The 17,493-nt window shown below is 39.5% G+C and overlaps 1 protein-coding gene across 1 annotated transcript in view; it reads left to right on the top strand.

Annotated features, from left to right (window-relative positions):
* LOC111867188 (nucleoporin NUP188 homolog) overlaps positions 1-17,493 on the top strand; it is a gene marked incomplete in the record, with an annotated part of 57,530 nt that overhangs the window by 20,168 nt on the left and 19,869 nt on the right. Inside the window, 9 exon segments of the mRNA XM_023856790.2 lie at positions 2,209-2,466; positions 5,096-5,235; positions 6,459-6,738; positions 8,175-8,505; positions 10,085-10,218; positions 11,721-11,879; positions 12,349-12,633; positions 15,721-15,872; positions 17,328-17,469. Coding sequence (XP_023712558.2) covers positions 2,209-2,466; positions 5,096-5,235; positions 6,459-6,738; positions 8,175-8,505; positions 10,085-10,218; positions 11,721-11,879; positions 12,349-12,633; positions 15,721-15,872; positions 17,328-17,469 — 1,881 coding nt within the window.

Genomic DNA, 17,493 nt, shown 5'->3' with positions numbered 1-17,493 from the left:
TCATGAACTTGAGGCACAAATTTAAAATCAAACCATTCTTTAAATATCACTCTATTCATCCAAGCTCCTTTCTGATTAAAATAATGGATAGGCAGACTTGAAGCTACTGTTCCTTTAAAAGAGCATGTTCTTGTCACTTTGCCGATAACTACTGGTGTTGGTTTGTGTGTTCCTGATGCATTAGAACAGCACAAGACTGTCAATCTCTCCTTACTGGATTTGTGACCTGGAGCCTGTCTTTCATTTTTAAAGGCCAAAGTTCTGGCTGGCAAGCACTTCCAATAAAGACCCGTTTCATCGGCATTATAGATTTGTTCTGGCAGCAGATTTTCACTTTTCACGAAACTATCAAAATTGGTGCAAAATTGAACTGATGATGACAAGTCCCCTGACAATTTTCTCACCTTGAATACTAATTTCTCGTATTCCATGACGCTGCTTGAAACATGTTAGTCAACCGGAAGAAGCGTCAAAACTTCCTTGTAGTTCAAGTGCTTCGGAAAAAAAATTCGCTTGTTTAGCACAAACTGCTCCTGTTATTGTTGTTCCCTGTGCCCTTAGTTGATTAAACCAGATCAGCATTGCTTTGTCGAGATCATCATATGTTGATTTTTTCGTGGTTTTCCTCTTCTTCACTCTGCTTGAATTAGAAGACTAAGCAAAGGAAATTAATTGATTCTTTTGTTTTTTCAAATCACGAACACTTTGTTCTCCAATACTGTATTGCATTGCTAATTGTTTAACTATACCTCTTTTTCCCAACTGATTGATAATTTCAAGTTTCTGTTGAATACTTAACACAACACGCTTCCTTTTACACTCTGACATTTTGCTAACGCACTTGAAGATCGATACAAAGAGACTAACTAGGGCGGTATATCTGTCCTTGAAACTTTCCACAAATCCTTGCATTCTTTCACCCCTACCCTAGAGCATTGTGTTAACATAACAGGACCAAAAAATGCAGAGCTCGGTTCACACTAGTGCGAAAATAGTGTTACATCTCACCATATGAAACAAAAGTGAATGAATATTAAACAACATATAAGCCTCAAGAAGCCCTGCAAACCAGTTTATCTGCCCCTGGATAATCGAGAGTTGAGTGTAGTGTCTATTTCCATGATTTGTAAGTGTGACTGGCAACTTTACACAAAAGTATCAGTGAAGTCATGTAAGTCTGGACCATTCTGTGTAATACATGGCCTGTTAGAATTTCTTTCCTTCTTTTCCTCCTCTGTCTTTATCTCTCTTTCTCCCTGTCTTTGAGATTTTTCATCCACCTTCACTTTTCATCTTCCTTGCTTTTCTTTCTTTTTGCATAAGTGTATTAGAAATGCTTCACAGTGGTAAATGTTCAGTTTTATGTAACAAGACTATTCTTTTGGATATCCATATTTCTTTTCCCAAACGTTATTTCAAAAACTGAGTCTGTGCTCATCATCAGGTGTAAGGGAGTAAAGGTTACTAGTCAGCTAGTCCCATTAGAAAGGGCTAGTCTTGATGTTTGTTCAGTAATTAAGGCCAGCTCTTTCTAACTGTCCCATTTGAATTGTAACCATTCTTCCCCAACATCTGATGATGGAAACAGATCCAGATACTGAAACATTATGTTTGAAAAGAGTCATCAGCAGATGTTGTCCAAAATATAGCAAGTGTCACGTAACTTCAAACAAGGCCAAGAGTAACCTTGAATGCGCAGAAGAAAAATTTCAGACAAGGGGGTGGGTTCGAGGGTGTGAGAAGTGACAGGCGGCCAGTTGTTTGTAAGGCACCCTTGAAGCAGGTTATACTTATGGTTTTTCTATCATCTGTTTATAAATGTCAGTTTCCTTGTGCGCTAAATTGTACATAATGAGTAAGAAATTAGGTCAGGGTATATTTTAATTTTCAAAGTATAAATTAGTATTACACATTAAACGTATTTTTCTTTGCATGATGAGTGACAGTATATTTGTATTATTGTAATGTGTTCTTCGAAAAGAGAATAGGGTAGTTTCATTGAAACATGAGGGGTCGGTGAAAGTGGAAGAACGAGTGTTAAGAAACTGGTCACACCACAAGCTATGCACGGGATTTGACTAGGAATGCGGGGCCTCGTTCGAAGTTACGTGACACTGTATATAATTGTCATGGTTATTGTAACTTACCATGACCAGAAGAAGCATTTAGACTTGACTTATCCAGTTTTATATTTGTATCACTCTGCAGTTGATGGAATACCTAAGCTCTTTGCCTGCCTTCTCTGAAGTCCTGGAGCCGAGGGTACTCACCACGCATATGATCGAGAACCCACCAGGAGAATGGCAGTTAACTTCGGCACACCAACCCATGGAACACATACCATTTGTCATTCAGCCAGGGACAAAGGGTATTTTCAATGAAGAAGATCCATCAAGCATTGTCTGGAAATGCAGATTCAACTTCTTCCACGCAGTGCATCATGAAATACTTTCACTTATATCACAGGTTTGTTAATAGCATAGAGCGTAGAGTAATAGAAAACAGAAATTTTGGATGCTCAGATACTGTTGTTATTCATGTGGGGACAAATGACGTCAGAAGATCTAGAAACTTGGACTACGTTATGGGAGAAGTGTATGACCTTGTGAACACGATAAAGACAAAATTTCCGAACTCCAGATTAGTGCTCAGTGGTGTTTTGCGATGCAAGGGCGTGTCATGGCGACGTGTTGGTGCGGCAAACGACAGATTTGAATGGATTGCTAGAAATCTATGAACTACCTTCGTAGACCCGAACAGTTGGATTAGAGATGGCGACTTCAGTAGGGACGGACTGCACCTAAACAGAGGTGGAGCGAGACAACTGGGAGACCTCTACTGCAGAGTTTGTGGAAAAGGCGGCGAAGGTGAAAAGGTGAGAGGAAACTGACTACACAGTGCTGGGAGCGAGTTCAGTGAGGAGACACCAGAGGGATCCGANGACTCTTAACTTTTTTGATGTTATGAATGAGATAACTCAATATTGGCCTCTTTGCTGGTCTTCTTTTGTTTGAATCATGCAGTTAAAAGAAACAGTCATGTTTGATAGTGAACTCTTAGGTGACTGGATGCATCAGTTCAGAGCTCCTTCAGACCTCCTCTCTCTCTGTCCTCAGGACAAACAGGGTTGCTCATACTCGTACATTCACATATTGAGGACTCATGTTCAAGGACTGCTGATGACCTATATCAATACCAATGTTTGTTCAAGAAGATATTATTTCTAGTTGCTGTAGAAACACCTGTTTTTAATTACTGAGTTGGTATAGTGTCTTATGTTGTATTCTAGACAACTGAGGAATTGGGGTTTGATTTCTGACAGGACAAGAGGGTTTTCTCTTCTGCACAGTGGTCCCCACCCAACCACCTATCCTGTGGGTTCTGGGTTTCTTGGGGGTAAAGTAGTTGGGGACTGAAGCTGACCACTTACCTCCATTTAGTGCCAAAGTTAGGAATGCATGGAACTGTGTCTCCACTGCCCGTTTTCATTTCATGGTGAGCTACTTAATTCAGCACAATGGTAACTTTACCCCTACATTGTACATTATGTACTGTGTATTTAATATATGTGTCATTTTGCTAATTGGTTCTGTTCCTATCATCGTGCAATAAGTTCACAGTATGTACAGTGTGGCACTTCCCTTGCAGTTGGCTCTACTCCTATCTTTGTGCAATAAATTCACAGTATGTACAGTATATGTGTGGCACTTCCCTTGCAGTTGGCTCTACTCCTATCTTCGTGCAATAAGTTCACAGTATGTACAGTATATGTGTGGCACTTCCCTTGCAGTTGGCTCTACTTCTATCTTCGTGCAATAAGTTCACAGTATGTACAGTATATGTGTGGAACTTCCCTTGCAGTTGGCTCTACTATCTTCGTGCAATAAGTTCACAGTATGTACAGTATATGTGTGGCACAATTATAAAAGACAAGTCCGTCCAGTGTGACTATTTCAGTTTTCTCGCTTTATGATTTACTACCCTTACACATTTCGATCCATTTGGATCATCTTCAGAGGCACCAAACACTTTTTAGAAACCACTATCACAACAATTGTCATATCAAATACACATGTATTGTCCAAGTACACAATGTTCCATCTATTAGTCACAGCAGCCTTTCTGGTTATAGAAATATTTAAAGCTATTTTAAAGTTTTAAAAACTTTGTTCAAAATTAAAATTCATAAACCATACAGGTTCGTGTCAATTACCCCTGTCGTCTCTCTTCAAGGTGGCTGATGTTGTGCTGCCTATGTAACTTGAGTAAGGAGATTCTTAATATAGTCTGTTATGATTTCTTGGCCTGCTGTGCTGTTTATACGAGTATAAACAGCACACTTTCTTGACCTCTGCACTAGTTGGAGGTGAGTTGTCAGCTTCATACCCTGCCCTGGCTACTTTACCCCCAGGGAAAGGCTCTTTGTACCCATTGGATTGGAGGTTGGGTGGACCCCATAGCCTGTCTGGATGACATGGAGAAGAGGAAATGCTTGACCCTACTGGGACTTGAACTCCAACCCCTCAGTCGTCCAGCCCATAGCCAGTCTCTATACCGACTGCGCTATCCTGGGGTAGTATACTAAATAAGTGTTCCTGACCCTCAGCACTAATATAAACAAATAGAAATATAGTGAACCATCGTTATAATGGACTATTGGGGGGGAGGGGGTTGGACAGAATATCTGTTATTACTACTCTCAATTATAACCGAGCGAAGGAGTATTTGTGTAAGTACACCATAGGCTACATAGCCAGTACACGCAATAAACATAGAAACACACAATGTTATTACATAAAGGTTCTTATATTGTGGTTGTTTTTTGTTATAAAAAGTTCTCTAGCTACAAAACCTTCTTGGTGCCTGAGCATCTCTAGAAATTCACAGTTGTACACATCCAGATTTTGTCCGTTGTATCCAGTTCTGTTATAACAACAGTTTACTCTGTTTGTCAGTTTAATGAAACCCAGTCACCTGAAGATGGCACTAGAGCCAGCTCTTGAAATATATTTGTTAAATACTGATGAACTTCAGACAGTAGATAGTGTTTCACCATAACTGTAGTTTAGAGCGCTGTTAAATTTTGCTATTGCAGGTGCAGGCTCCTGTCGGATCCAAAACACTAAATAATGTCATATCTTCACTCAAGTCTTTAACTAATCTACTGAAGTCAAAATGCAGGATAACTGATGAAATGATTGGTCCCCTGGAGACAGTGTTTGTGTTGGCTGACAGGTAAGTTTTCTGTTTGCTTATTTGTTGTTACTAAAGATTTTGTAGCATAGTTGAGATGTAAAAAAATTATAATGGATGATGAATTTATGGAGTGTGGGAGGATAAGTCATTACTTGTTGCAGGCTATTTTCACATTTGCTTGAAGAAGAATGCCGTCTTTTGGGATGAGGCGCCATGTAGATATTGTATAAACCGACGTTTCAGAGCAACATATCGCTGCAGCCAGCTGCTCACGCTGGTTCCTTGCTCATGGATTTTTCTTCTGTCTTGAAGATGGAGGCGATACTTTCATCCAAAACGCCAGTTTATATAATATCTACACAACAACACATCCCAGAAGATGACATTCTTCATGGTCACTGCTGTGAAAACCTTAAATCTTACATTTGCCTGAAGAGACTGAGAGTAACCATGAAAGAGAGCCGATCCTCTAGTTAGGATTGAATTACTTATATCACATTTTACTTCTCTAAGGTCCATCTTAAAGTTACCTTCCTACTTCCTGTCTTTCTACATTTTCCAGGACATTTCCCCATCAAACCTTTAAAATCAGCGCACAACATGTATCCCATTATGAATATTGCCTTCTTGTTATGAGGCAGGTGTAATAACTGCAAAACTCTGATGTTCAGTGGGTAAGTTTCATTTCAGCCTTTACAGTTCCATCAGAAATGTAAAATTAATCAGAATCTGTAATAATGTAAGTTATACACAGAAACTGATCACTAAACATAGTAATAATACATATATACTTCTCATTGTCCTTGTCATATAGACAGAAACATTTCAAAGGAAATAAAAGAGTTTTATCTATACAAGTTTGAATTTCTTGATAGTGGTAAGCATACAGGTTGTGGTCTCCTGAATTGTGGCACTGTTGTGCTGTAGATGGATACAAACATCTTAGAAGAGTGTTAAATGTGGGGGTTAAAGATGGAGTCAGTACAGGAAGGTTACAAGGAATATGGTCTTTCATGTTCCCTACTCATAGGTCTGAGTTTTGAGTCCTACCATCTGTAAAAATTATCAGTGAAACTGAAATCAGCCCTATGCTCAAAAGTTGGAGTGAGATAAAAAAACTAGGTCAGAGTATCCACTTACAACACTATATAGTGTCACAGTGCAGAAGACCACAATCTGAAAGAGCCGTAATTTCCCAGAACTTCTATGTTACAACCAAATAATCATGTTTCATTAGTCAATGTTGTATTGATCTTTTGCAGGTTCTGTCAATTATCAAATCCTCCATCTGTGCTTCTGGCATCATGTCTGGATTGTATGATGGCACTGATGTCCTTCTTCCCAGAAGAAGTTTGCACTCGTATCTCAAAATTGCAGTTCCTTCCCGGTCTCTATTATTATAACCCAACTCTGATTGAGTGTATCCACGCTGAACATACCAACCTCTTCGTGCTGGGTACACTGGTAGTCACACAGGAGCGGTCGCATGGGACATACCCCCTGTTGAAAAGCTATCTACAGTTCATACACAGACTGATGAAGGTTAGGTAATACTAACCCACTGGGTTAGTTTTTGGTTGTGTGTAGCGATAGAGACCCTTCACCATAACTCTCTATATAGCATAGTTGTAACTGCTGTAATGGCCAGTACATTGGCATGCCTCGCAGTGAATTTAATTTCATTTTCAAGATAAATAACAGAACTTTTTGCAAACATCCATTAAAATATTGACACTTGTAGTGGTGATTCATTGTTTTTCTCATGAAGATGAAGAATCAGTCAGTAAATGTTGTTTAAATGATCTTTATTCTTGAAAGGGTTCAGATGTTCTGTTACGAAGGGACAGAACATTGCTTCGGAAAGTCTCCTCATGTATGAAGGGCGAAATAAATATGCTGTTTAGGATATTACATAATGAGGACCTTTTGTTAGGATAGTGAACTCTAGGATGCTGTGATGGACTAGGCTTTTGGTTGGGAGGGTGGAAGGTAAGGACTGCAGAATTTTGGGGAGACCTCTTGGAAACTGTCACTTTTGAGGGCTGTTTCAGATTATGGTCTTTAGGTTTATGACATCATGTAGTCTGATACATGGGTACCAATATTCTGAAGGAACCTGCTGCCTTCATCTGCATTGTAGAAGTGAGACAAATTTGGAGATGTGTATGTTATATAGGAGGGTTCGAGTACTGGATTGTAGAGCAATTAGAGCCCAGGACAGAGAGTAGAATATGGGACCCTGGGTGGGCGAATTGAAGTTGGGACTGTATACTCTTAAGTTTGGCAGCTACATAAGTGGCAAGAGGCCCTGGAAAGGACAGCTACAAAAATTCCTCTTGTAAGATACATGAGTAGAGGTAAAATAAGTTATGTCTTGTCCCTAGAAAATGCCTTCTTTCATTTGTTTGGGGCATAATGAGAGGGTTCCATCATCTGCTTCATGTTAATATTGCCAGAATGGAGCCCAGTACCTGTCGCTATCCAGAAGATTCACTCTATGGAGCTGTGTCTTAGGTTTATGCTGTGTTTTCCTATGGCTAACTTTTTTTGTATCATAGAAAGGACTGTACTTATGATCCTGTTTGACCATAGTTTCAATGGAACATCCAATCTTTGCAATGTAAACAATTCTACACTTGCAGGGGATGCCATACACAACCTGATTGTCTTTACAGCCAGGTTCTCCTTCATTCGTAAAATGAAGCTGGATACTTTCCATGCCAGGAGAATCAAAGTTTTGAAAAGTCTCATTCATAAATGAAACATACTTACTTAATAACACATGTAAGGGTGCATTTACCCATGCTTCTATTTGATTGTTGGAATTAATACTCTCAGTGAAACTTTTTACAAGAAACAAATTTAAAATTTTATTCCTTAAAGTCAAATAAGAACCTACAAGTTTTGTTTCTGAGTTGCTATTTCAGCAAATGTTTAGAATGGAAGTTTTACTGAAGGTGAATTCCATTGATTTTCAGCCAGGGTCTGAAGTAGAAGACCTGAACAGTTCATCAACTCTCATCGATGAAGATGCAGTGCAAAGCCGAATTCGTCTAGTGCTTCCAGGAGTGGTTTTCATACTGAGAGATGTTTTCCCGAACTACATGTTTTGGCGATACGTGGACGAGGGGGATAGGGAAATCATTGCGCTGAGTTGTATGCAAATGATCCATCAGCTGCTCAGTTTGAATTTTTCCAAAGAATCGGCTGCAAACGTCAGTCGCCCAATCTATATTCTGTACAGAGCATGTCTGTACAGCCTTCTATTTTTGGATGCAGGGGCTGCACTGCTGCGGATTGTTGGATCAGGTATATCCGTCCACACCTAATCATTTATGTGTTAAGAGGCAAGTGAGGTTTGCAGCAGTGGATTCGTAATCTGATTTTATCAGTGTCATGTTACATTGTTGAAAGTATAACTCTTCTCAAAATTTAGTAAACTTCAAGTCATTTAATCCAGCAGCGTTTCTCAGTGGGTGGTCCGCTGTTTAATTTATGCTTGTTTACCACATAGTTAGTGTTTTATATATTGTCACATGCATGAGTGATTATGGATGGGGTTGGATTGGTAATTGGATTTATTGAACTCTCATGCAAGTCATTATTCCACTTCACAAATAATTGTCACAAACAGACTGGTGTTCCCAGTCTAATACAGTCCCAACTAATCGTTTCCTGGTAACGGCTTCGAACAGTGGAGATTCTTCAGCTTTTGCACTCACTTCATCGCCTGTTGGCTAATATTCCATGATTCTGAACTCTTGCTCCAATTGACTAATTCCCAGGCTGGTGGCCGTCTTGCACCAACCTGCTACTCTTCTCTTCACAGACTGACTTACAACTGACTGCAGCTCAAAAGTTGAAGTCCTCATTGTATAACCCCTTGGTATGTACTGTTTAGAAAACACCATTTTCAACAGTTCCTGTATTGTTATGTGCGGACTTGTTGCTGTGGAAACCTGTTCGTTTTGCTGTCGCTACCTAGTAACGGGTCTACACACTACAATATAATTCACCAGAAATGGAAAAGTTACTGTTTCTCAAGCACCTAAAAAATTTCTGTTCAGTAATGAACAAGAAGTTCTAGAAATGCAGTTTGAATCCTGATTCAGAATTTTCATCATGCTGTAGGGTTGTGACATTGCTATGCAGTTCCCACACATGTTAACTTTTAATTTTATGTTTTAGTTTTAAGTAACTTTAACCGTTTGGAACCTGAAATTTATCCAAATAGTATTTAAAAAATGATTTCCTGTCAGACAGAAACATTGTTCATTTGTTATAAAGACTACTTGCTGAATTCTGTATAGGAATGTAATTGCTTTTTATTCTGAGAATTATATGGAAATATGGTGTAGGATAAACACTGAACTTCTTGTTAAAGTGGGCTTTACGTATAGCAACCACTGTTTTGAAACAGCTAAAGCATGGAGGTCCTGACAGGTATTTGCTTTACTGTTAGAATTTTGGTACAACACACCTTTCCTTAACTTACTTAACTTAGGATGGGACTGGTTGCATTTTCAAAGTCCTGTCAGATGTTAAAATAATTTTGCCATACCTCTTGACATTGAAGCAAATCATCCCAGTCAGTATCATGCTTAGTTGACTTTTTATGGATATAACAAACAGGATCTTTATGTTTTCTCTGTAGCTGATAGGCATATTCTTGCTCTGGATTGATGTTTTAATTCTTGTTGATTCATCATTTCACGTATACATATTGAAAACAGTAATAAGTCTGACCAATTGATTTCTAGCCACTAAGTGGCAAGACTAGTAGGGTTGCTATTATTGATCCTCTGTACCAGCTCCCTGTGTGGTCAGTTTCTTTGTCAGTGATGTAACAGTCTTGAACCAGGTATCAGCCTGATATGTGTATGTGCAGGTGACCACTACATCCAGGCTCTTATGGAGCAACAAGTGAGCTGGGCAGCAGGACGTGGGTTGACATTCATTCGTGTGGTACAGCTAGCATTGTCAGTCCTCAACAGACTTATGATCCTGAAGGACTCAATCAAGGTACAGTCAACCACCTTTCATGTTACTTTAAAAATATACAAATACATGCAGGTTTTGGAACGGTGAACACTCTCATTCAAAGGGAGATGAAATAAGTGAGGCTTGATGAACTCTATGACATACAAGGCGTCTACAGTTGAGTTGATGAAAGAATGGACACAGGTAGTGGGAGCTATAATTGGCCATTTGCTCATGCATCCTTCCTCTATTGCAGGGCCTATAAGTGACAGCCATTAGTGGGAGTGATGAGGGCATGCAGAGGGAGATAGCTGCTGGGTATAATGATGAGGGAAAATCTGTGTCAATTGTTTCATTCACATTACTTACTGATGGAGCTGAGCCATTCTTGAGGAGCTGCTAATTCTGCAGCTGCTCAAGAATTTCCCAGCATTTTATGAACCCAAAGGTTCATTACTGTGTTCATAAGAACCCTCAACTGGTCCCTATCCTGAGCCAGATCAATCCAATCCATCCCATCATATATCTCAAAAATCCATTTTAATATTGTCCACCCACCCATGACTTGGTCTTCCATAGCTATAGTACTGTCAAGAATAATGATATCAGTCCTACTGTGACATGCTTGCATTGTCCATTGCATAAACATATTTCCCCTGCAGCAGATACAAATGGAACAATTGAGAACATTGTTAGAAGTGGTTCTTTCTGTGGAGTTTGTGCTGACTTTATATACTGGGAGCATTTGGGCGAAATAAGTTGTTGTGAGGGAATTGCCAATGAGCAAGGATGGGAGACGTTGAACACAGAAGCAACCTGCATTGTCATAAGTCACTACCAAGCAGTGGGTACTTGAAGACAGTGAACCGAGAAGACTTATTTTGTTGTAGCGACTTCTGAAGTGTGTAGATTATCGATGTAACTGTAGCCTAGCAATGGCTAGTGAAAAGGAACTGACAGGACTTAACAAGTGTAGTGAGAAATTGAGTGCACTAATTAACGACAGCATTATAATTACTTGTCGTTACGAGTTGTAAGAGTTCAGTAAACTAAATTAGCAATCCAAACACCATATCTGGTCACTAAATCATGACACTAGTTGAAGGCACTCTTCCAGTAAGGACAGTTTCTCCCCAGGATGCTATTTCACCTGGGTTTCCTTCAAACACAGTCAGAATACATTGTTTGTGGCACTGAAAGCCTTACATTTACCAGCAGTGAACTAAGTGGTCTCTCATGAATGCCTTATGTCCTGTGAAAGCTTAAGGCTAATTGACCTAAAGTGATATTAGCATTAGTCAGGCTTGGTGCTGATTATGATCAGGTCTAGTCCAACTCACCCCATTGTATATGGATAAAATGTGCTGTCTAGGAGTTGAGGTTTCCAGTGTGGTGAATATAAAGACTACAGTTTTGTGGGATGCCACATCATGTAGTTCAGCAAATGTGTACCACTGTCCTGGAGAAAACTGTCTACCAAATTTATGGTTTCACATCCCAGTGTACCATAAACTTCATAAAGTGTACAATTTCATACATTTTAGGAAGAAGATAAACCTTGCCCACTGGAACAAAGCATCTACACACAACCATCTCAGAAACATGGTTTGAAGATTGTGTTGGTAGTAGCCAATTATATATATCATTGCTTCAACCCTAATCTTCCACCTTTGGCCGTGAAGCTTTTGAGGAGGTTTGCTGTGGTGAGTACATGAAGATCCAGGTATATCATTTCCTATTTTTTTTTTATCTCCAGAATAGGTCATCATATGACGCAGCCTTTTCCAACATAAAATTTGGAAAAATGACAGATTATGTAGAAGTAGGGAGAAAGGAAATGAATCATGGATGATGGGAGTATCTGGCTAATTTCTGGGGTAGGGATGACTGGGTGAACATGGCTGCATCATGATCTAAGGCTGGATGGCCCAGGTTTGATTCTCATCATGGCAAGATTTTTGTCTCCTCAATGTCTCTGGCCCATCCAGTGGGTATCAGGCTCTTTCCCAGGGAGTAAAGCAGCCAAGTTGTGAAACAGGCCACTCTCCTCCATCTAATACCAAGGTCAAGAATTGTGGAGCTATATCTCCACTCCCTGGTATGTCTTCATGGCATAATATTTTACTGATTAAGCACAGGGAAGGCTATACCTAACGTGTAATGTGTTTACAGAATATGCCCAAAGCTCTGATGTCTTGTATGGGAATGAAGCCGGAAGTCGTGCGTCACACATTCATTGCTCGTCTTAACTCGGATATTGAAAGTCCTGCCCTCAAGGTTGCCATCCTGGAATTAGTGACATCCTGCGTAGAACACCAGCCTGCACTTGCAGATGCATTTCTGAATGTTCACTATCCTGCAGAGTCAAAGCGTATGTTCCAGAAGAAACAGAAGAAAGATGATGTGGAAGGTGGATGCCTTATTTTTGCCTGCTCGGTTCTCAATAACATCGAAAAGGTAATGAAACTTGATTTGTGTATTCTTGTTTATTAACTTAATGTTTGCCACTGACCCCATTGGAAATTGTCCACCTTGTGATAGCAGTGTGACAGTGTGGTCATCTCTCATGCTGCTTAATCAGGAAATGCCTGTTCAGTTTTGTTTCACCACATTGGCAGTCTGTCTCCGAGGAGGAGGCTTGTCATTAAGAAGTTTATAGTTTCTCAGCTATTCAAGAAGTTTCGTGCATTGTATGGAGCCCTGAAGGTTCAATACTATATTCATATGAGCCTGTCCTAGGTCCTTATCCTGTAGCAGAAGAATCCATTTGACGCCATTACAGCCTGTTTAACATCATTTTCATTATTATTCTGCCATATATACCTAGATACTGACATGCGCATCTCCTTCCACATTGCTCATCTCTCCCACATATGCTACATTCCTCACCCATCTTAATGTACTTTATTTCAACACCTGAATAATATTTGGAGAATTTTATAAATTACAATGCAATTTATCATGCATTTTTCTCTAGGCTCCTATTACATCTCTTCTAGATCCGGATATACTACTGAGCTCCCTATTCTCATATGCTTTATATTTATATAGGATTGGAGGTTCTGACAGCGATGGTTATGAAGAGTTCTGTCTTGTGGGATATAACACCACGTAGTCCATTGGAAGTCAGCTGACATTTCAGAGAAACAAGCAGAGCTCTGCTTACCATCTGCTTCACACTGGTTTCTTGCCTGACTTATTCTTCAACCATGAAGATGGAAATGACATGTTCCTCTCAAACATCAGTTGACTTTCAGCAGACTGCATGCTGTTATATCCCAGAAGATAGAACTCTACATTCCATTTATGTTCTTGCCCGAGATTCAGATACCAAGTTTCCTACCCATAAACAAGGAGCAACTTCAAGTTTTAACACGTCTGGCTTGTGTTCAGAAAGCGACAGGTTCAGATTTCAGTGAGATCATCAGCTGACCTTACTGAGGTCTTTTATTATATTTCTTAGCTCTTCAAAGCAAGTGCCAGGGTAGGTAGTACCTCAAATTAGGCTGCAAGTACTTCCTTCCAAATTCTTTCCAATTAATCATTCATTAATTATTGTACCATTTAACACTATAGTCTGAGCTACTGATAGGTCATTAAATAAACCATAAATAAATAAATACCCATAAATAGGTTTCATTGTTTGCAGTGATCCTGTAACTCTTTCTTTCACATTTTATAACCCCTGCAGTTGGCATCCTGAATCTCTGCTATACTGTTGTGACATGATAACTGAAAGAGACAGCCATTATTAGGTTACAGCACAGTAAACACGCTATGACATCAGTAAACAAGGAGCTCTTGCTATTCAATGGCCAGTAAACAATGACTAGAAGTAGTGTTCTGTGTAGGGTCCATGCTGAGATTATATAAAGAGAACTCGGTCAGTTGCATTGGAGAATTGGAGAAATGAGTTAGTTGCAAGTCAAACACCAGCCAGCATGGACAGGAACCATTGAGCACAGAAGCAGTAAAGGGAATCAGTGTTGTCAAAAGCCACTACCATGCAGGGAGAACATGAAGACATAGCAAACTGAGGAGATTTAGTATGTTGTAGTGAATTGTAAAGGGGGTAGATTAGCAGGGGAACCATAGCCTAGCAGTGGCTCATGAAAACAGACTGGAAAGACTTAGCATGTGCTGCAGTGAGAGCATTATAATTACTTGTAGTTATGATTTGTGTTATCCATTTATCAATCCAAGTCCCATGTCTAGTGACTAATGCGTGACACTATTTAAATTCGTGGTACTATAACACTCTAAGGTAGGCCGCACACCTTTATGTGTCAAGACATGTAACAGTAAAGACACGATATCTGCGACATGACACAAAGAAAGATGCACAGTCTGAGTCATGATGCTGATGTCATGACTCAGACCGGTGTGCGGCGGTTTTCATAATCCCATTCATTTCAACTGTGCTCCTTTCTTTGCATCATATCTTGACTGTTACATGTCTTGACACATGCCGGTGTGCAGCCTACCTTATACTGTTTAATTGTAATTCTCCTTGTACATTACATTTTAGTACCCCGCATTCTATGCTACTGCTGTATTATATGCAACAAAGGTGTAAGTGAACCGAGAAATTACTCTTGATGTTCTGCACATTCTGCTCTGGCATTTGAAAATTCAGATGGCTGCAATATAAGTATGGTCAGGCAATCTCCATGCCTTTAAATAGGACATAAACAATTTTTGGCCTTAAAATGTGAGAATTAAGGAAATTATATCAGTTGAAAGAGAGCACTGACCTTCTTTATAGAAGGTCTCAGGTTTGAGATGGCCCAGATATTGTGCAGCTTTTTTTGTACATGTCTTTCCCTTCCCCTACTTTGTGGCATGCCAGGTCCCCCACCACAAAGAGCAATGAAAATTGCACCTCCTATGTTCTCACATCAGAAATGTGGGTTCCTGCAGTCACCCTAATGAGCAAGCTGGCTGAGGCAGTATTGCTTCTGACTGGTGCTTTGTTCATATTTGAGCCAGACACAGACTATCCCCAACTGGTTTTCATGGTTTTCCTCAGTCCCTCCATGCTAATTCGAGGATAATACAATTCAGTGATATATAGTATTAGCTATTGACAGTATTATGACATAAACCATAACTATTGTAACTGAATAAATAAATATATTTATTCTAGCCGGGCAGTCAGAAGCCTGTATAGTTGGATATAAGTCACAATAGCTTATTTTACAATTTTACAAATACTGCATTTGAGTAGTTAACGTTCTTCCTTTGTGTTCAAGAGATCCTGAATTCCATTCTCAACCCAGATACTGGCTACCGTGAGCAACTTTTTTTTTTTCTGATTATCCTCAGTTCCTCCAAGAAATTGTTGGGATAATACCTGCAAGTATGCCAGACCACTTCCTTCCATGCCTCTTCCAATTCATTCATGGACCATTCTGTCTTTCAGTGCTCTATGATATTAGCAATCAGAAGTTCAATTAAATAAACCAAAAAAAAAAACATCAAATCTAATGAAAATATTTCATTTGTGTAACTCCTTGAATTTGAGTATTCTGTAATCTTTTGCAGGACCCTGATGTGGTCACTAGCCCTGTGTATCAGGCTTTGATGAACCTTATTCATGCTCTATGGACTGGGCACAAGGAACTAGTTCTCAACTTCTTACGAAGCAGAAGTGACTTTTGGAATGGTTTCTGTGCACCACTCTTCCAGAAAACAAGGTGAGTTATTAAAGTTTATTACTTCTTGATTCTTGGGCCCAGCCAAGTTCCAAATTAGAGATGAAACCCCAGTTTAGGTTTGTGGTATGGTAAGGTGCTTGTTGGTCAGGTCTGTCTGATGACTATGAGACTCTTGTATCTCTTAAAGTGAAACCTTTTTCTTTTGTAGTAGCTAGAATAATCATATGAGTAAGGTGGAGCCCCTCATCTTGTTCTTAGTGAAAAAATTACATGTCCAACTCACCCAGAATAAAATGCATGGAGAAAGACAGTGTTAAAACCAGCTGTTCCGTATTACCCTTGCACTATGTCTAATGGTCAAAACAGATTGAAACTTGCAGTGGTTGAGGTAAAATATTATATTGTGACATGATTTAATTATCCTTTGCTTGGTAACAGCTTGATAAACATATTCATGGCAACATGCAACAATAGGGGAACTCTTGGAAACAGTGCTTGCTCTTCAGTCAGACCTGAAGTTATGTAGCAAGTTGCTGTCAGCAGTTGGAGAAGCAGTAGTAGTTGACAGCCAGTAGAACCAGGGAGTAGTGAATGATGGCTAGTGATGTCATAAGTTAGTTGTGAGACAGTCATCAACTGGTAAGGATGTAAAGAGAGGACATTGTTGGGATTCATAACCAGGAAAGAGCTAATGTAGACATAGAAGACTTAGCTTGTGCTGTAGTGAGAAGTAGAATATACAGACTAGTTAGAGTGTTATAATTACTTGTAGTTATGATTTGTAAGTGTTCAATATATGGTCTGTTAAAAAAGTTTTGGAATTTTGAAAGAGTGCACCAGCTCAATGTCTTAGCAGTGTCGGGTTAGTGGTGTGCTTCATAACTATCATCCTTTTGTCACATTATTCTCCTGTGATTAGTCATCATCCTAGAGCTGTTTGTTCACATGTGTGTAGAGTGTGTCTTACGATTCATGAGCAGCATATTAACATTAAATTTCTCTTCAAACTAGAAGAAACGTTTATGGAGACTCATGGTTTCTTCAGCCACCCTACTCACCTGACCTGGCTCTGGCAAACTTTTTCTTATTTCCCAAACTGAAGTCCACTTTGAATGAACGACAATTTCAGACAATTCAAGAGCTTATGGAAAATTCGCAGATGGGAGTTTGGCGCGGCGTAGCAGGACTGTTTCCAGAAGTCGTACCTGTGTTGAGAGCGGTGCATCAATGCAGGAAGGGAGTACTTTGAAGGCAGTAAGGCTCACTCAGTCACAGGCATGTCCAAAAAAAATTTATAAAGAATAGTTCCGAAACTTTTTGAACAGACCACGTAAATCCAATTACCAATCCAAACCCTGTGTATAGTCACTAACACGTTACAACATAATCACCTGTTTCTGGTATGAAAACTTGAAACACACAGCAATCAGAACTTACTTTTGAAATTATCTTCAGATTCAATTAATAGCTGAAATTCTTCTCTTTTCCCCGCAGCTATAATGCTCAAGGTTATTCCCAGGTTTTTGATATTATCAGCTTGGACTTGTTTTGGTATGGTGGAAAAGTTGATGCTAAGTTGGAAGTAATGTTGACAAGATTCTTCAAAGAGAATGACTATCTTCGAACATGGTCTAAGGTGAGTCCCTTGCTATATTTGCTT

The sequence above is a fragment of the Cryptotermes secundus genome, unplaced genomic scaffold (genome assembly GCF_002891405.2).
Source record: "Cryptotermes secundus unplaced genomic scaffold, Csec_1.0 scaffold518, whole genome shotgun sequence".
Lineage (NCBI taxonomy): Eukaryota > Metazoa > Arthropoda > Insecta > Blattodea > Kalotermitidae > Cryptotermes > Cryptotermes secundus.
This window is presented reverse-complemented; position numbering and strand designations above follow the sequence as displayed.